We start from the raw sequence: 19,126 nt of genomic DNA, 5'->3' as shown, positions 1-19,126 counted from the left end.
TTACACATGACGTCAGAGAAAAGTTGAACACTGGAGCACTTTTGACACCATTCAATTTGGTTTCAATTCATCCTGAACTGTGAGAACAAAGTCTAGTAAGGTAAGAGAAAATGGAGCTTTCAGGCCCGCTGTAGTTGGAAGTCTTAAAAGTATAGTTTACATGTTTCCAAGGACATAAAATCCACCCTAAAACTCCCAACAGATTCCTCAATTAAAACCAGGTGAAGGAATTCCCATACGACAAGTGTAACAATACGTATTTATGATCGCAACAACATGTTCATTGTGATTCATGCGTCTGCTCTGTGCCTGTGTTGTGTATTTCCCCGGTGAAGGTCTCTTACGTTCTTCTGGCAAATGTTTGTGTTTCTTAGGTTCAATTAGAAAAATAAACTATTGTTTCATCTGAGAGGAATTCTGCAGAAAACTCAAGTTTACTCAAACCACATGCAAAGATGGCAGACGTCCGCTTACCTCTGACCAGGCCAGGGCCAGCCACTCAGGGGGGCAGCTCTGGTTGCTGCAGGGCTCAGTGAGAGAAGGGCGTGGGGTTGTACAGGCCGAGTCGTCCAGGACCTTGTCCTCCGTCACAGAGATCCTCCTCTTACACAACACCTCCCGCGTCTGCAGGCCGCTGTTACAGCTGCGACTGCACTCCGACCACTCTCCTGTCCACCAGCTAGCGGCAGAGAGGGGCCTTTTTGTTAACACAGTGCGCATACATAGACAGCGTTACTGTTAAAATACACACACCAGTGTATGCATGCACAAAAAAAGTAAATATGACTTAATTATAAAGTATGAACGGTAAAGTATGTATCTTTTTATAGTTATTACAAAGTCTGATAGTAGAATGAAACCTGAACAATCACGACACTGATATCATTATACCGTCATAATAATGCTATGTCATCACAGTCACTGTAAATTGAAAGCTAATGTAACTAGCATTAAATGCAAATATTCAAATGCTAAAATTCTAATTAGAAGTTAAGAAAAAGTTTAAAGCAAAGGTTCAAAATCATCAAGAAATGCATTTGAATCCCACATTCAGAAAGTCTTTTCAACAGAAGACTACTCACGATGGGGAGCACGGCTCAGTGTTGCAGGTCCTTCTCTTCTCTTTGGGTTTGTTCTTCTTGTCACAGAAGTGATTGTAGACGACTGAATGATCCGCCTGCTTCCTACACACCACCTGCTGTGTCTGCACACCTGACCGACACGAGATACAACGATACAAAAGAGCGTTACAGCGGGCCGAGAGGTACATCGGCCTTCAGTCTTCATGCGAGGTGTTTTGAACCCTGTTCATTGCTGAGATTAATTATGTGGGTAAGCAGTGTTTTAAATACCCCAATGTCCACCAGGTTTTGCGATGCAACGTGTTCAAGTGTTTAGAGAATTTTTGAAGTTAACTGGCAGCTAGAATAAATATGTATTCCCCAAATGAGCTACTTATTTTCAGAAATAGGCATCACAGATATACCATCAACGGGAAGATGTCTTATATTTAATTATCTTTATCTAATTCTCATTGAATAGATCTGTAAATTGGCCTAAAAGGCACATTTTCATCTGTTCCCGGCCAGATGTTGAAAAGGCATATTACAGACATAATTTAACAAATTCATGAATGACAAAATTCGACAACATATCTGTTGTATCTATGATTTTCAATGGCACCCTGGTGTCAGTGGAGTGCCAGAGACAGGGCTGCCCCAACATTTGACTGACTTAAAGTTGGAGTCTGTGATTCTGGAGAAAGATTGTTGATAGTTGAACTACACACCCAAACATATACCCCCCCCCCCCATCAGTGCTCGTTCAGAACGTCAGCATGTGCCAGAATCATGTATCAGAGGAGAAAATCTGTCCTGATCAGGTCAAGCAGCATGGATCATTAACTCACAAAGGCCGGAGAAGAAAATTGGCTTTGTGTCAACATGGACTCCACAAACATAAAAGGTTTCCAAATATATGTTTTAGCCATTTAATCCTTCACCTTTAAGTGACATCTGCCCCAAGTGAGTGGGTTCAATCACGCTGCAGGACCATTAATCTGTTCACACAATCAAAACAAAAACACCTCGTCCCCACAGGGTAAACCATTACATTGTGGGGCTAAGACTGGCTTTAGCTTAATGTTAAGGTTAGGATTGGGGTTAGGCATGTAGGAGTTACATTTATAGTGAGGATAATGCAACATCCTTGCTTGTGTGTTAGTGTGTGTTTCTACCTCCAGCGCAGAGAGCTGAGCAGCGTGACCATGAGGTGTAGTGCCAGGCAAAGCCAGTGAGAGGTTCCCTGCTCCGTGGGGGGTTGAAGCGATAGTGGATCCCTGGGTTCTCCTCCCGCACCAGCACCTAAACATACACACAACCAACCATTTAACACTACATGGTGGTTTTGAACATGACATTTCTTTGAAGACCTGTTTTGGGGTTTCTTTTCATTCTTACCATGACAATCAGGGTTATGTTGGTTGGCCCCAGGGCTTCAAGAGTTTCTGGTCCATCAGTGGGCCGCCTGTAGTGGAAGGTGGTACCGGCAACATCGAACCTGCGAGGCGTGTCAATGGTCAGCTTCCCATTGATAAAATACTGGTCTCCTTTACTCTTCAGCACTGGACACAGAGGAGAGGGAGAAAGACTTTGAAGGAAAACAGTAAAGTAAAAGTAAAAAACAAACGGACTAATGTCCCTCAGCGCATCTAAATCATGCACACCATAAGTTTGTTAACAGAGGAGGAGACTAGATTCAAACAAATAGTGTATTAGTGCTAATTTGCAGCCATTTTTCTAGCAACTTGTTTCAAACAAGTTTTGTTTTTATCAAGTCGGCGGTACCGTAGCTGTCAGAAATTCACAATATTTGGGATTTTTTGATTAACAGCTATGAAGATTTCCCTGTTTTTGACAGGCATTTTAGCAGCTAAAGCACAGGTGTCTTTAATAACAATATTAATATAAGTGTTCCAGTTCAAATGCCTGATATGGTGCATGCTGGCTCACATCAGGTGCTACTAATAACACGAACAATGCGTCTGTATTGTTCAAGTGTCCCAGTGAGTCATGACAGTGAGGGTCTTTCTCATTTCACCATTTTGTGCCACCTCAATTCCTCGCTCCTCCTGCTCGTGACTCGGAAATCGATCTCAGTGCTCCATCTTGAAGGACATCCCTATTCCTAATGCAGCTCGAAGAGAGAGGATCGAGGAGGCTTGGCGGAGGAGCTATCCGGAGTGTTTTCGGCACACGTAAACAAATAAAAGAGGAGTGACACACAGCTGTAATGATCTCAAACCACGGCTGGACTCTGCAAATGTGACAGTTACTTTTATATTCATAAATTGTATTTATTTAATCAGACTTTCTGCCGCTCACAGTTTGTGGAGCTCCTCATAAGGCTGTTTGAACCTGATACTTGTGTTTTTATACTGAATGTAGGCTTCATCCAATTCAACTGCTATCATCCTGACACAATGTTACAGCTGCAGATGTCATATTATTATGTCAAGAAATATGTCAATTTAGATTTGCACTAATTAACTGTATTTCATCTTGTCATATAGATATTTATATTTGATTGACGTTGCACTAAAATGCCTGTTGCCTCGACTCCACTCTACTCTCGTCTCTTCCTCGCCTCCTCCGCTGGCATCTCCCATGGGCGGGACTAGGACGCGAGGCGAGGAAAGGAATCGAGGAGGCACAAAATTGGGAAACGAGAAAGACCTGAGCCAGCATGAACAATGGCAGGATCCTGAAACAGCAGTGAGCTATCATTATGATATTAGTAACCCCTGTGCTTTTCCTGCTTTAACATGTTAAACAGTCTGGCATAGAAAAGGCCTGTTGAATGCAGAGACAGTAAACTGATATTGATCCTCTCATCAAACTCTTGGTAAGAAGATTTTGAAGTAATTCAGGAAGGGTTAGGACATTCAAACAAGCATAAGAAGAAAATACAACTCCACCAGTAAATATATAGCAGCAGCTGTGTGGTTCCTTGAACTAGTTACTTTGAGAGGCATTTACACAAAACATCAGCTTGAATATCATCTTACCAAGGTAGTTGAGGGAGATGTTGAGCTCTTGTATGTGGATGAACACGGATCCTTTAGGAATTCTGACCACCTCCTCATAACCTGAGACACACAAAGTCAAGCAAGGTCAAGGAGGCTTATTCACTGGGGGGTCGAGAGCGATGCATAAGTAGTGTTTAGCTCAGTGGGATGCCCGTGGACTAAGCAGAGGCGTCAGATTCCAGCTGCATTCCTGGGCAGCCGACCTCAGCTGCTCGGCTCTTTGCTAGTAAGCGAGAGCTGAGCCGGCTTCTCCTCTCTTTTTCTCTCTATTCCCGCCATCTGTTTTGGTCTCTTTTTTTAAACTCATCTCATCTCCACACTTCTTTCCTCTGCTCTGCTGTCCAGCCAATGCAGCCCTGTAAACAACTTCAGCCTCACTAGAGAAAGAAGGAATATAAAAAGCGAAGGAATTAAATAATTCCTTTTAAAGCTTTGACCACAAGAGGAAAGGAGAGGTTTTGGCTCGTGACCTCTCCGTGGAGCTTTACGAGGCTGGACTGACCCTGCTCTGGGTTTCTAGATGGAGGCGTCGAACATTATCAGACAGAGCTTGAGGTATTTGGCCTCGGAGGCAAACACAGAGAGAGCAAATTTGCGAGAAAAGTGTGTTCGTCTGGAAACAATCAGGAACCAAAGAGCAAAGGAGCTGTAAAGCTTCAGCAACCCCTCACTGCCTATACCAGAGTCACATGCTGGATACATGGAAATAGACTACAGGACATTAATGCATCTAAGCTGCGAGCACAGAGCAACAATTAAGTAATGCATCATCTTTAAGAAACCCAAACTTTCACTTGTCTGGCATGTAAGGAACTCCATTTGTCATTCATGTCTTTTGTATTTCAGTTTTACAGTGTCGGCTTTATGGTTTGCCATAATCCAAGAGCATATTTAAATCCCTTGAGCAGAGAGGAGAAGCACTGACTAAAGGTTTTAGGAGCTCAGAGAAATCAAAAGCTTGTTATAGAAATGACTAAGGGATTCTGCCAGTGATACATCTTTCTGTGTCCGGAATGAGCCTCTAGTCCCAGCTCTGAGTTCATCCTTGGGTTGAGCTAGAACACCGACTGAAGCGTAGTTTATGGTCGCCGTAGTTTATGACTTGATCCGTCGTGCGCGCCGCTTGGTCGTGCACCTTTGAATTTTTGACGCATGTGATCAGATCTTTTCAGACGTGACTTTCACAAATAATTCACTGATATATGAACTATTACATGTCCATTCACTTCTAAATGCTTTCGAATTAGGTCTTCAAAATCTTCATTTGAGTAAATATTCTGCCAGCCAAATAAAATGTTTTATAGGATATTTAACCTTTGTTTCTTTATAATCCATGTAATTCTTCACTTGTTTCTTTACAGGGCTTGAATGAAGGAAATAAAGTAGGCCATGAATATGAGATATGAGTTGACAGTTATTTCTATTCCTCCTCGGCATTGTGGAGGTTGGTTTATGGCGTTTTGTTTTGCCAATTACTTTCGTCGTCTTTTTGCGTCTTCACAGTACATTTTGTTTGTACGCCCTCATCAGTTTCGGAGAATAATGTAAGGAACAGCGCACAGAGCATAAAACGCCTTCGTGCATGCACAGTGCTTACGTCTGCGGAGGCTCGAGCTACAGTGCCAAGCGAGAGTATAAACAAAGCTTTAGAGCGAGGCCTTATCGGCCAACATCAGTGCCCGACTTCTAACGCTCATGGATGCTCTCTTAACAAAACCAGACATATGTATACTGTATGTTGTGGTGGTGGAGATGGTGACCACCTACTTGCAATCCCCCAACTTTAAGAAAGTGCAACACGAAATCCCTGGCGCACCTCTTTAAAAATAGCAGAGCGTGGATACCATCCCCGGATCACAAAACACACAACTAAACAACCTACACTTCGACTTCAGCTTTACTAACAGACTTTTTAGGCCAACGATAATGTTAGATATTTTGAGGGTAGTTGAGACCTCGGCTGGGGTTGACAGGCTGGCCTGGTCACTGTGGTGAAGAGCACGGCTGCCTCCTCAGGGTGCGTCCCTTCTGAGGAATCCTGGAAGGGGGTGACTGGTGTTAACAGTTGGGTGAGAAACTCTGAAGTTGGTGTTGCAGGGAGAAATGTTGCCCAGAATAGAACAGCAGCTGGACCTTAAGCCACACTGGTCGGACCTCACCTAAATCTGTCTGCCACGTGTGACTGGGTGGCTGGTAGATAAATATATGCATGTACAGCATATGGTATATGGAGTTTTTTTTATTTCTTAAGAGGCCATGGGTTGGCTCAGAGATGGTTGATGTTGTACATTCACATGCAATATTGAGTTGACTTCACTCACTGCATTTGTTCAATTATATATTGTTTAACACACTAGTGTTATCTTTATCTAAAGATATATCATAATCCTGCCAGACCTAACATTGGCATTTGACACTGTTGATCAAAACTTGGTATCATACTCTTACTCGTCTACAAAACTTGCGGTGTACCTCAAGGGTTGATTCTGGGCCCTATTCTTTTCTCTACCGATATGATTCCCTTGGTCATGTAGACAAAATATGTTGTTTAATTTATCTGCAGATTATACACAATTACATCTTCCTGTCAACCCTGTACAAAGCCTACATGTATGGAACCTGCAAGGCTTTCCAAAAATACTTAAAATAATGAATTGACATTGTATAAAACATAATAAATAATGTGTCCCCTCTTGTCATGAAGAAACAGCTTAAAGTAGACACAATGATGGATAAGACTGGCGACCGTATCTGTTTTGCCAACTTTAAATATTGCGTCAGCTCTCAACTGTTGAATATACACATCAGTGATCTCTAAGCACCTCTCCTGCAGCTTTGTGGAGTTTTGTTGGCTTTATGAAATAAATAACTGTAACAGTATGCTGCTGAGGACGGAGTTTGCATGAGAACAGACAATTATACGATACATTTTGAATGTGTGGGGGTATCGTAACTCACATTGCAAGGGAGCTTTCCAAGATGCATTCACAGTCCAGAGCATCAGAATCCAAATGTTGTATGTGCACATTTTTTGGACAGCAGCGCAATTATCTCGCATAACTTCTCATGGTAAATGCCTCATGTTAACCTAATCTGGTTCTCAGAAGAGCAGAGAATTTTTCAAATACACTTTAAAACACTCTCTCTACACCGTTAAGCAAGAGTTACTACACTAGATGTCTATCTGATGGTGCCGTAGCTCAATTTAAAGAAGCGATTCCGTCTGTATTTAACTCGATACCATGCTTCAATATAACAGAGGACTCCTGTGATAACTTCAGTCCTACCCAGATTGATCATCTTGTCAATAGTGCTACAAGCTCACTGAGAAGGACACTAGACTCTATTGCTCCTTTAAAAAAGAAGTTAGTAAAACAAAGGAGGTTCGCTCCATGGTATAACCCTGAAACCCACAAATTAAAGCAAACAACTCAGTTTGTATATGATGAAGCCTCGATGAAGACCAACGTCAATTATGGAGTTCCACAAGGTTCTGTGCTTGGACCAATCTTGTTCACCTTATATATGCTTCCTTTAGGCAATATTATCAGAAAACACTCTATAAACTTTCATTGTTATGCAGATGATACTCAATTATATATATCGATCAAACCAGATGAAACCAACCAGCTCGCTAAACTGCAAGCATGTCTCAAGGACATAAAAACCTGGATGACCTGCAACTTCCTGATGTTAAACTCAGACAAAACTGAAGTTATTCTACTAGGCCCAGAATACCTCCGAAATAAGCTGTCTAATGATATAGTTTCTCTAGATGGCATTGCACTGGCATCCAGCAGCACCGTCAAGAATCTTGGAGTTACCTTTGATCAGGATTTGTCTTTCAACTCTCAGATAAAACTTATTTCTAGGACTGCCTTTTTTCACCTACGTAATATTTCAAAAATCAGGCACATCCTATCTCAAAGCGATGCAGAGAAATGAGTTCATGCATTTGTTACCTCTAGACTAGATTACTGCAATTCCTTATTTTCAGGCTGCTCTAATAAGTCTCTTAAATCTCTCATACATTGAATGTGCTGTAATTACATTGAATGTGTTGTAATTCACTATCCTGTTCTACACATGACATCTATTGCACTTCTGTCCATCCTGGAAGAGGGATCCCTCCTCTATTGCTCTCCCACAGGTTTCTTCCTCTTTCCTCCCGTTAAAGGGGTTTTTGGGGGAGTTTTTCCTGTTCTGATGTGAGGGTCTCGGGACAAGAGGATGTCAAATGTGTACATATTGTAAAGCCCTCTGAGGCAAATTTGTAATTTGTGATTTTGGGCTATACAAAAATAAATTGAATTGAATTGAGTGTTTTAGTTCTGTACCTCCTTCAGGCAGCGAGTCGTTGAAGAGTCCCTCCGCAGACACGCAGCTGCTCCCGTCACCCCCACAGATCCGGCAGCGGTCCTCACGAACTTCCGAGCCGAGGACTCGATCGCAGCCTACGTGCTGCAAGAAGGGAGAAACAAGTGAGCCGCAGGGTCACTCTGGGTCAAGGGGCACCGTCAGTAAGTCGAGAAGTGTCAGAGGCCGGGCTGAGGGATTACCTCTAATGTCTTCCAGACCACTTTTTCCAAAACACAGAAATATCAGATGGTAAGTCCAGATGTGTTTTCTGATCCTGTGCAGACATAATGCTCTTAGGTTGCTAAACTCATAGCTGTCGACATAAATAAGTTTCATGATGAGCGAAGCAGGTGGTTTTACTCAAACTCTTTAACAGCAAACCAAACCTAAACAAAAGTGTAGGGAATGAATGGCAACTGCTCTCACACTCGTTTATTCATATGGCAGTTGCTTATTGTAGGGAGGGATAATGAAGCCTAAGTTTATTATTACTTTTACACTGATTACAGTTCAAAACTAAATCCAGAGTTGAAACTGTGATTCACACAATGGTTATCTGATGGCTAAATAATGTGGGTGAGTTATTAAAAGGTTCAAATGATTTAGGTCCAGATGAGTAGGAGGTGTCTTGTTTCTACATTCAGAAAGTGTTTCCCACAGCTCATTGGGACCAATCGCTCAATGCAGAATATATATGAAAAGGTTTTCAGCACTAAAATACCCAGTAAAAGATGACACATGGCAACTATAACAATAGACGTTCACACCACAATTAATCATCAGTTAATGAGTTAACGAATGAATAATGGAATGATGTTTGTTTGTGTTTGTCAAACTTAAACTTTAACTTGAAAATCAATACAAACTGCAAATAAACTTTTAAAATGTAAGTGTGCGTTTGGCTTAGCATTGGCCTCATAATCAACCATCATTTGTCTTCTGAGCACATTTACCTCATATCAAATCCCACCTCTGAGCTGACTGCACCTGAAAACTGAGGCACATATATTTGCACAACGCCATTTCCCTGATAAATCTGAAGAAAAAAGAGATTCGGTAAAAAGGGACTCCGACAGATCTTTCGTCTGCTGCGGCATGTTGTGTTCAACGAGAACATCTGGTCCTTTTTCTATCTGCAACACAACCTCCTCTCACTCTGTTTCCCCCCTCTCCTCATTGTTAGACACCAATCTTAGAACTGAAAGCAGCACGCGGCAGCAAACAAGCTTAAGAGATTCCTCCACGGCGTGTTTTGAAGTTTTATGTGTGCATAAAGCACACGAGAGGAGAGAGGATAGAACAGAAGGAGAGGAACCGACTGGATTGCAGACAGTAAAAGTCAAAAGAAAAAGGAAGTGAAAGAGAAGAAAAGGAGGGAAATGGAGAGAAAACAAATGGAGAGGAACGGATGTAGAGTCAGAAGGGGAAAGAGAAAAGGAGAGAGAGATGTTAAGGCCGCAGTGAATGAAAGCCTGCCTGCAGTGCAGACGGACTAACAGCTGAGCTGGAGGGTCACCGAGTTCCTCCGGAGCAGAGCAGAGCAGAGCAGAGGGAAAAACAGAGTGGAACAGGAGGAGAGAACAATGAGGAGATGTTGATAAACAAAATCTTCTTTTTGGACGAGTTCAGCCTCCCTCAGTCTGCCTAACCTCTGAGAAACTTGAAATGAAGCGAGATCATGGGGGGGGTAAGAGGCAGTAGATGAGCGAAAAATAAAATATTTTGGCACCCAGCAGGCAACCACAAAACAACAAGCTGGAGGTCCTGAAGTTTTGTCTTTGTCTGTCCTCACATCGTTTTCTCCCCGCTCATAGCTTTGACTTACTTTCTTGAGAAGAGCTACATCCGAAATAAACAAGTGGAACTAACAACAGATTGGGAATTAACAGCATCCACGTAAGCTGCGCGCTATTACCGTTTGGGTTTCTTATTTTGGTCTACGTCCTTTAACAAATGGGTCATGTTGGTGTCACATTGGGTTCCAGGAACCTGTTGGAGCTCCATGTGGTCCCCACGTCAGAATGAGCAGCAGTTAGATGTTTTGTTTTCATTAACAGCGGAGATTAAGAGAGAGCGGCGTTAATGGGAATCTAAGATCGCTGCCAAAGTTAAGACAATTTCTCAGTTAAGCAGCTGATTGTGATGATGGTCAGCAGTCAGTGTGTAAACTAGACAGTGGCTGCTGTCCAGAGTCTAAAGAGCGAGTATAAACAATGTTATCTCAGTCTTGTGTTGATTCCCTTATTGTGCTGCTTCAGCTTAACCTGTCTGCTCACATGCAGATGTCTAATGGCTCCAATGAATTTCAATCAAACGCTTGCATGGGTGCTTAAAACGCAGACATAAAGGTCTTATCTCACCTTACACTCTCCGTTAACACACACATCCAGAGAGTCGTCTCGGCAAAGCGTGCCGTCCACCACAGCCGGAGCACGCTCCGTGTAGAAGTTGTATCCTTCTGCCAGGCAGTTGAGAGAACAGGGCTTTACCCCACCTGCACACACACACACACACACATCATAAAGATTAGGTGATATGATCAAAACGGGGCGACGACATGGACCTTTTGCCACGGTCAAGATTGAACTTCAACCTTTACTGTAAGTCAATGTAGAAGATAATTCCTTCAAGAAAAAAAAGGAACATTTCAACAGCTCTATTTACATGATGACTCTGCCTGCTGTGATCATCCAGACAGCTACTAAACTGAGATCAAGGGGATATTGTTTTGTCAATGCTAAAACATCAGCACATGAGCTCTGTTTCCCCCATGCCCCTCAAATAAGATCTTTGCCCGGTGAATGTCATGGAAAAAAGGATTGCCGCTTTTGAGAAGTCTCTCCAAGAACTGTAATGTCATTAGCCTGCTAGCTTGTGGCCAGCAATTTGCAGTCTAAGCTAATACAAATATTCCAAACCGTGCGGAATTTAATGTAATAGTCACTGAGACAGAAGTCAAACAAACCTCCTGCAGGTCAACTGCCCAAAAACTGACTTGCTGCACCAAGTCGCAGGTTAAAGGTTCATTCAGAATCGTGAAAATGAACGTCAAAACTTCCTTAAGCCCAAAGTGACATATTCAAACAACTTATTTTATACAACAAATAGTTCAAAACTAAAATATATTTACAAATTTACAATAACAGTAGACAGGGAAAAGCATTAAATCCTAATATTTGAGAACCTGCTTCCAGAACATTTTGACCATTTGTGCTTTAATTAAATAATCATCGACTTGCAGTTTGAGCTACAGCTGAATTACTTATTTTCTTTGTCACAAGTGTAAGTATTGATGTAAGATATCTGTAAATGCACTGTGTCTAAGTGAATTCATAAATACACACACACACACACACACACACACACACACACACACACACACCTGTGAAGAGACCTGTGATGTGCAAATGACTGTATTTTCACACACACGCAACTCTCCATCTTCTGACTCGTGCTCGCCTCCTGTCTTTAGTCTGAAACGTGTCCCTGCAGGTAGCCTAAGTCAGGAGGAAACACACACGCTAGAGGTGTTCTCCAGCCAGGTGGTATACAGTACCGGTATATCCTTAATTCATCTGTGTTGCTCGCCAACAGCTCCACTATTTGAGTGGCTGTTGACATCAGTCTGGGCTGTGTTTGTTTGTGCTGGCAGCGCTATAGCAGGTACAGTGTGTACTGGGAAGGAGAGAAAGGGAGCGAGTATGTACTGGCACAGCCTGCAGACTATAAAGTGGTCAGACCACGGAAAACTACAATTCCCATGGTGCATAGCTTTGGCAGGCCAACCATAGCTTGCAGCAGGGTGTGGGTGTCTCATAGGTTGCAGGGTGTGTTGTATGGAGCGTGAGGGTTGAATGTGAAGGCTGTTGAGACTGAGAAAAGCAATGTGGAGCAGCTTGTTTGTCAAAGAAAAGCTGACGACAGACCTTATTAATGAACTGTCCTCGGGTGCCTGAGCTGAGAGAGAGAGGCTGCCTCTGTTCTCAGTGACAGGGGGGGGGGGAGAGAGAGAGAGAGGGGGAAGAGAGAGAGAGAGAGAGAGAAATAGACAGAGGAAGAGAGAGATTGCATAATGGTCAACTAGGTAAAGTGAGAGACAACAGCAGGGATGACAAAGAAAAACAGCAAGAAGAAGATAAAAAAGAAACAGTTATGACGGTAAAAGAGAAAGGTAGAAAGCTGAAAGAATTTGAGAAGAGTGAGAGGGCTGCAGAGGACATAGAAGGGGCTGGGTGGTGTGATCTGGCCTTAACGCAGGGCAGAGCCTCTGGCACCGTTCCTATTTTAACAGCTGCAAGGGATTTCCATTGTAAAATCAGCTGACTTGATGAAAGGAGCACTTGTTGCCTGAAGTTGGAATTGGCTGACTGGCCATCTCTGTAAGCCATTATGTTATTGGAGGGCTAGATTAAAGGCAGTTATGTCGTTGAAACTATTTATCTTTCACGTCCAGCGTAGTGCTCATCAGGAGGAATTCTCGCAAGGCATTGTGGGAATGCATGGCTCTCTGCACCCAGCATCTGCAGGCCAGACAGGACGGAGTCTGCAGCTTCGATTCACGTTCTCCCCTCTCCACACACACACACACACACACACACACATCTGTTTGTCTCCGGCCATCAACTCTTGGCTCAAATCTTTCTGTTCATCTTCATCTGTTCACCTTTAATACTCTCAACTTTACTTCGAAATTAACTTTCAGCTCCGTCTTTTCTTTCAAGAAAATTCTGGCAGACAAGTGAACCAGCAGTGATATGTTAAATTATCAGTGTCACAGAAGACTTACATTTCACATTTCTTGAACTTGCTGTGTGTTTTATCTGTTCGTGAACTTGCTGGTGTTCTGATGAAATTATCTTTTACTTAGTCATTTGAGGTAGTAGCAGGTGTCCTGGCGGCCTGCTGACTATTTAATAGCAGTGTTGCAGGTTTGAGTGTGACTGGGGACTTATGTTTCATGCCTCTCTCTCTCTCTCCCATCATTACTGTCACCACTTGATGTATTATTGCTGTCACAAAGAGGCAGAAAAAACGTTTTTACAACGATGTCAAAATATTCCATGAAGTGAATGTCCTGCATTTGACTTAAGGTTTATTACTGTATAATACGTAATAGTAATGTGTACATGATTACCAAACGTGAAACACAACATGCAAAATATCCCTTTTGATAGTGCATTATCATCATGACTGGGTTATTATTGGTCATGCATTTAAATGTATGTCTGAGGGAAAAATCTACTATGTAGCATTGGGTTTAGCTTTTTGCTGAAAACATCTGTCTGCTGCTAGAAAAGATGTTCAACTGAAACTGTGATGTTGCTGGATGTAAAACGAAAACAATGAGCTGAAAGACGCTTAAACACTCCATACAGCTGAGGGGGACGTTACGGCAAAGAAGAAATATGTAGATAGCCACACACACACACACACACACACACCTCAAACAGAGATCGGTTACTCACTCACCCCCTCTGTATGGCTTCCAGGTGTAAAACTTTCCCCGGAAAGGAACGCTGTCGAAATCAGAGCATTGAATCACCCGGAAATCCCTCGAGCCTGCAGGGCACTCCTGCAACACACACAGTTATCCACATGTGAAAATATAAAAACATGCAAGCAGAGTCCCACACAATGACCAACCACAAAACCAATGAAATCAAATAATATCAATGATTTTACTGCATGTTGACGAGCAGCAATACTCACATCAATATTGCAGGACCTGAAGCGCTTTCTCTCCCCCAGACAATACTTTCCACCAATAGTTGGCCTAGAACCAAACACAAGGAGTTCGGCCAGTCAGTCACATCTGACAACAATTTGAAAAGATCTAACCTCCATCATATCACCACACTGGCTCCTGAGCTCTGCTTCGTCTGCCTTCATGCGTGTTTCCAATCGCACTGTCTGTCTCTTTTATCGTTTTATCAGAGACCATAACAACAGCACCTCTCCATAAAAAAATTGAAATAACTGAGAATAAGCCAGAGTCAGCCACCGTCAAATGGCTGCCTCTGCTAAACCTTTGCTGAACACATTGGAGCCAAACGAAATGTGCAAACAATGCTCAAGAGAAGACACAAAAGAACACCGTTGGCCTCAGATTTGGGTCAAATCATTCTCAGTTTAATCAATTCAAGATGAGGGATCTGGTGACCGTGATTCAAAAGGGAGTCTGCTAGTTGTTTGGTGATGATTCAGACAGAATTATTTCATACACAATAGAAACAGTGGCACTGCTGCCTGGAAATAAATCTCAGCCCTTGTGCTCTCTGAGGTGGCATGTTCTCAGTTTCATCAGAAAGGTAAAACAGATTTTCTCAACTGTACCTCATTGTTGGGAACCGCTTGGGATCATTCTTGTTTATGTAACGTAGAACCTATTTCTATTTCTAGATATGTGTATTATATGCGTTTTAAATTGTCTTTCATCCCAGTGGCCTATTGCATCAATACCTCAATCATATAGTTTGCCAATTGTTTTTCTATGTGTTTACATGGCAAAAATAGAAGATCTTGTTCCCATTGTGCAGACATCACTCTTAAGTTCAGCTGACGCTAATGAGGCTTCAACAACTCCCTCTTTCCCTCCTTGTGATCCCATAAAGGACGTGTCCTTTCTAAACCGTGGTGGAAAGACACTTTGTGTAAGTTGCATGTACAGCTGAACTTTACTATCATTACCTATCCTGTAAAGTATTATATTTGGCACAACGCTACAACTACAATGTATTCTAGGTAGCTAACTCGATTGAAATTAGCGAGCACAAGAGCGACGCCTTTAAGACTGGTCTCAGTTAACCCATACCTGGGGCTGTCACAGTGTCTGATAGACGAGGAGACTCCCCCTCCACAGGTCCTGCTGCACTCCTCCCAGGGTGACCACAGACCCCAGCCCCCGTCCACGCCCTCGGGACGTGTCCCGTACGCCACACACACCCTCTTATAGCACCACTGCAGCACAAACACGCATATATTTTACACACATGTTCAGATAGAACATGTGCAGAACAGTGACTGTATTACTATTTAACTGAGTAAGCTCATTCTGCCATAAATAATGGAAGAAAAAGGTTCATTTTAATATTTACCCCTTTCTCTATGGTGTTGGTCTGACAGATGGTTCCCTCTGCAGCGGGAATGCTGCTGGTGATGCAACGATTGCTCTTGCTCATGCACCAAAGTTCACTGCAGACTTCCTGTGTGTGTGTGTGTGTGTGTGTGTGTGTGTGTGTGTGTGTGGCAGGAGAATAAAAACATAGAAGAGAAACAACCTGTCAGAGTGTTGACAAGCTCATTATAAATACACAAGGGCAGACAACACTTGTTCACCTTCCTTTTTGCTACAGCGATGCCTATAATACACAGGATTATGTTTTATTATGTTCATATGCTCCGACCACATGGTGTCTATGTAATGAGTCTATAAAGCTGTATGCTGTCCCAGATGTCCATTCGCTCTGAACCTGGCCCAATAAAAGTTGACCACGCAATAAAGTGGATGCTATTCAAGATGTCTCACGTCGTCAAGGAGGCCGGCCTACAGAAGAGAGCTGGAGGAATAAAATCAGGAGCGAGCCCTGAGGTAAATAACTATAATTGTGTTTGAGTCGGCTAACAGAAAATGATTAAGTCAGCCTGGTTCCATCATGAACAAGAAATTAAAAATCTGGAGGTCCAAAAGGGAACAAAGCCTCTTGGACAAGTGATGAAGTTTCTTAAAATCTTTGCTCATATACACTGACCGAGGACTTGAAGATGTTCTATGCCCTGGATGGATGAAAATCTCTACTGACACAAAAACAACAACATTATTTATATTGTATATGATCCATTTAGACTCTAAATGGATCATATACAATATAAATCGCTCTAAATTTTAGAGCGACCTGTGTGACTGTTTAAAATATAATGCAAAAACAAGAACTGCGACTGCTGGGGGTTGAGACAGTCTCACACTTAAAACTGGTCTTCTCCAGCACACAACTTGTTTAAAGGACTTGGGAGAAAGAGAAAACAACCAGACATTTTGGTTAGGTGACATAACGATATGATAATATCACGCGAGACAATATCATTTTGTCAACCATGAGAGATTTTGCAATGCTGTTTCTTGGTGTATCTTGGTATCCCCGTGTGTATTAGGTCATTGTGAATCTATGGATGGCAATGCCACGCTGTCCTTTGGTTGGTCGGCCACCACTTTGGTCCAGACTGAAATATCTCGACAAACGAATGGCATTCTTCTTCGCGAATATATATACCTGCTGAACTTCAAAATGCTGTCATTTTGAGCATGTTTGTTTGGTGAAGTTAGCATTTAGCTGAAAGTAGGAAAATATAGACAAGAGCACTCACCGCATATTTACATTGTCGAGATCTGACGCCGTACTGGAAGCGGCATTGTTCGTCTGCATCGTAGGCCTGACCCGGTGCTGTGGTTGGGTACACAAACTCCTGCTTGGGGGGGACGTTGTTCAGACAGGAGCCCATACCTGAGCTAAAGCACACCAAGCAGAAGAGAGGAAGGAGTGAGATTAAAATAACTGGCGATGGTTCATATCTAAGCACTGAACAGGCTACAGATAATTAGAAGTGGATTTGCCGACTGTCAAGATCCATCTGTTACTTGACTGTTTCTCTGACCGTCAAAAATGTTACTCTGACATCCAAGTGATTTTTTCTTTCTCAAACCTCCAATTACCAAATGATTTGTGGTGTTGCAGATATCTAATAGGCTGACTCACTCCAGGAAGCTTGTGATGTAATCCCTGCTACACGCGGACCAGATGAATGGGTTTGTCTTCATGGTGATGTGGTCCGCCATCAGCTTGGCGGTCTCCTGGCTGCGGGGCCCACAGGCGTTCCCCATACCGTCATGGTTCATGCCAAACCTAAAGCCCATGATGATACAGTGACAACACTTTGAGGCCTCGTGGACCGGTAATCGTTTCGGCAGCAGGGACAAGCACAGTGGGAAAAAAGATCACTGCGGATAATTGAGTGGGATCTCAAGAACAGACATGTTGTGGCAGTTTGATTGTGATAAGTCGGGTCCCAGTCAGAGTCCTGACAAAATAAATCAAACTATCATCAAACCACAGGAAGGGTACCTGAATCATATTTATGATTATTAACATTTAGGTGGCAGATTGCCACAATGTGAAAGAGTATAGTCCACAACTGTAACAAATGTTCAACTTCATCTATCAAAAATCGACGATCACGTTTCATAATTATTATCAGAGGACAGCGATTATCTCTCAATTAAAGCAACGTAACTTATTCAAAATGCTAATTCTCCTAGTTCCAGGTTTACACCGGACAGGATAGAAAACCAGCAGAGCTCTGGATCGCCAGATCAGGACTGATCCCAACTGGCAAAAATATACGAATAAGAAAATATGAATCGTGAAAGAAGATTATTAGTTATTCAAAATGTACCATGTTCAACATGACATGATGAAATGAGATACAAAAGACGATCTATCATGATAGTTTACCCAAGTGAATAAAGTTACACAGTGTTAGTGGTTCCATTTGGTGCTTCTTCATTCATGAGACAGCGATAACTCTCAGTCGCTGTGTTTGAGACTGAAATATAAATGTTCTGAGAGTTTTTCATCCCTCAGCTGAGTCATGATGTCTTGATCAGTCTTGTCTTTTCCTGCGGTTACCCTCGACCACAAAGAGGCCTGCATTTAATCTAATGCTGCACTGTGATGTCAAAACAATTTATCTAACAATTAAAAACAAATGCTAATTGTGTTGAGGCCGAGGAAACAGATTGTATATATTAGCACACTACTGTATGTCCAGTCATGTTGGCTAGTAAGCCTTGTGGTCTGAGTACTCAAAAGCTAACTGTGTTAATCATTAGGGAGGCAGGACCCCGATTGATCCACCATCTGCCGTAATACTTCTCTGGGCTGTGTGCAGACATAATGCAATGGGATACTCAATTAACGCATACAGGCAGAATAAATGGCAAGTCATCTAGAGGCGACCCGGATATACACAACATCTCCAGGTGCTTCACCAACCCCACATGTAACGAATTCCACATATCAATAGTGAGACTCAAAGAAAATATACGGCTACTAACACATTCTCAATGGATCGAAATGACTGATGGTGTTAGAGTATACTCTCTCTGGAGATCTGGAGGTGTAATCTGAGGAGGGAGAAGGATCATCTCAGACCAGAACACAAGAAAAGACACATGAGACACTTCAAGGATTTCTTCAGGGACATTTTGTGTTTCACTGTCATCTTAAGGACAACGACCATATACCTGGTAGGGATTCAGTGTTTTCTCTAGGATTAACAACTTCTCCTCACCAGTCTTCGTTGGGTCATTTCTTAATGTGCACGATCTCGTACATGAACATTGTGGAAATGCATTAAATCAAGAGAGGTTGCTAATTTTTTTGTCTAACAGGATTAATACCCCGTTCAGACATCAGACACGTAAATGTAAAAGCGAAAATTTATTTATATCTCTCTTTTTTTGGCAAAGTTGGTTCGGGGTGGATAAATTCATTCATGTGGAAATCTATTCAATATTTGTCACGCTAGACTACTACACGCTAGACCACTCTGGACTAAAGTCAACCAACTGTCCAACTGAACGACCGACCGACCCCAAAGTCCCACCGACAGCATGGCTGACAAATA

General features: G+C 42.5%; 1 protein-coding gene across 4 annotated transcripts in view; it reads right to left on the bottom strand.

The window, feature by feature from the left end:
• The window catches only part of adamts10 (ADAM metallopeptidase with thrombospondin type 1 motif, 10), a 41,775-nt gene that overhangs the window by 4,168 nt on the left and 18,481 nt on the right, over positions 1-19,126 (bottom strand). For 2 of the 4 annotated variants that reach the window (XM_079267659.1, XM_079267661.1), the window contains exons 11-23: positions 17,197-17,343; positions 16,808-16,949; positions 15,541-15,648; positions 15,258-15,403; positions 14,156-14,219; positions 13,916-14,018; positions 10,807-10,940; positions 8,425-8,548; positions 4,067-4,147; positions 2,460-2,623; positions 2,237-2,363; positions 1,083-1,212; positions 475-697 (exon numbers count right to left, since the gene is read on the bottom strand). In XM_079267659.1, the coding sequence (XP_079123785.1) occupies positions 475-697; positions 1,083-1,212; positions 2,237-2,363; positions 2,460-2,623; positions 4,067-4,147; positions 8,425-8,548; positions 10,807-10,940; positions 13,916-14,018; positions 14,156-14,219; positions 15,258-15,403; positions 15,541-15,648; positions 16,808-16,949; positions 17,197-17,343 (1,693 nt within the window). The remainder of the gene's footprint in view (positions 1-474; positions 698-1,082; positions 1,213-2,236; positions 2,364-2,459; positions 2,624-4,066; positions 4,148-8,424; positions 8,549-10,806; positions 10,941-13,915; positions 14,019-14,155; positions 14,220-15,257; positions 15,404-15,540; positions 15,649-16,807; positions 16,950-17,196; positions 17,344-19,126) is intronic. The other 2 variants (XM_079267660.1, XM_079267662.1) reach the window with 1 other exon arrangement.

This window comes from Melanostigma gelatinosum (assembly GCF_949748355.1).
Source record: "Melanostigma gelatinosum genome assembly, chromosome: 4".
NCBI lineage: Eukaryota > Metazoa > Chordata > Actinopteri > Perciformes > Zoarcidae > Melanostigma > Melanostigma gelatinosum.
The sequence above is the reverse complement of the archived record's forward strand: the minus strand, read 5'-3'. Positions and strand labels throughout refer to the sequence as shown.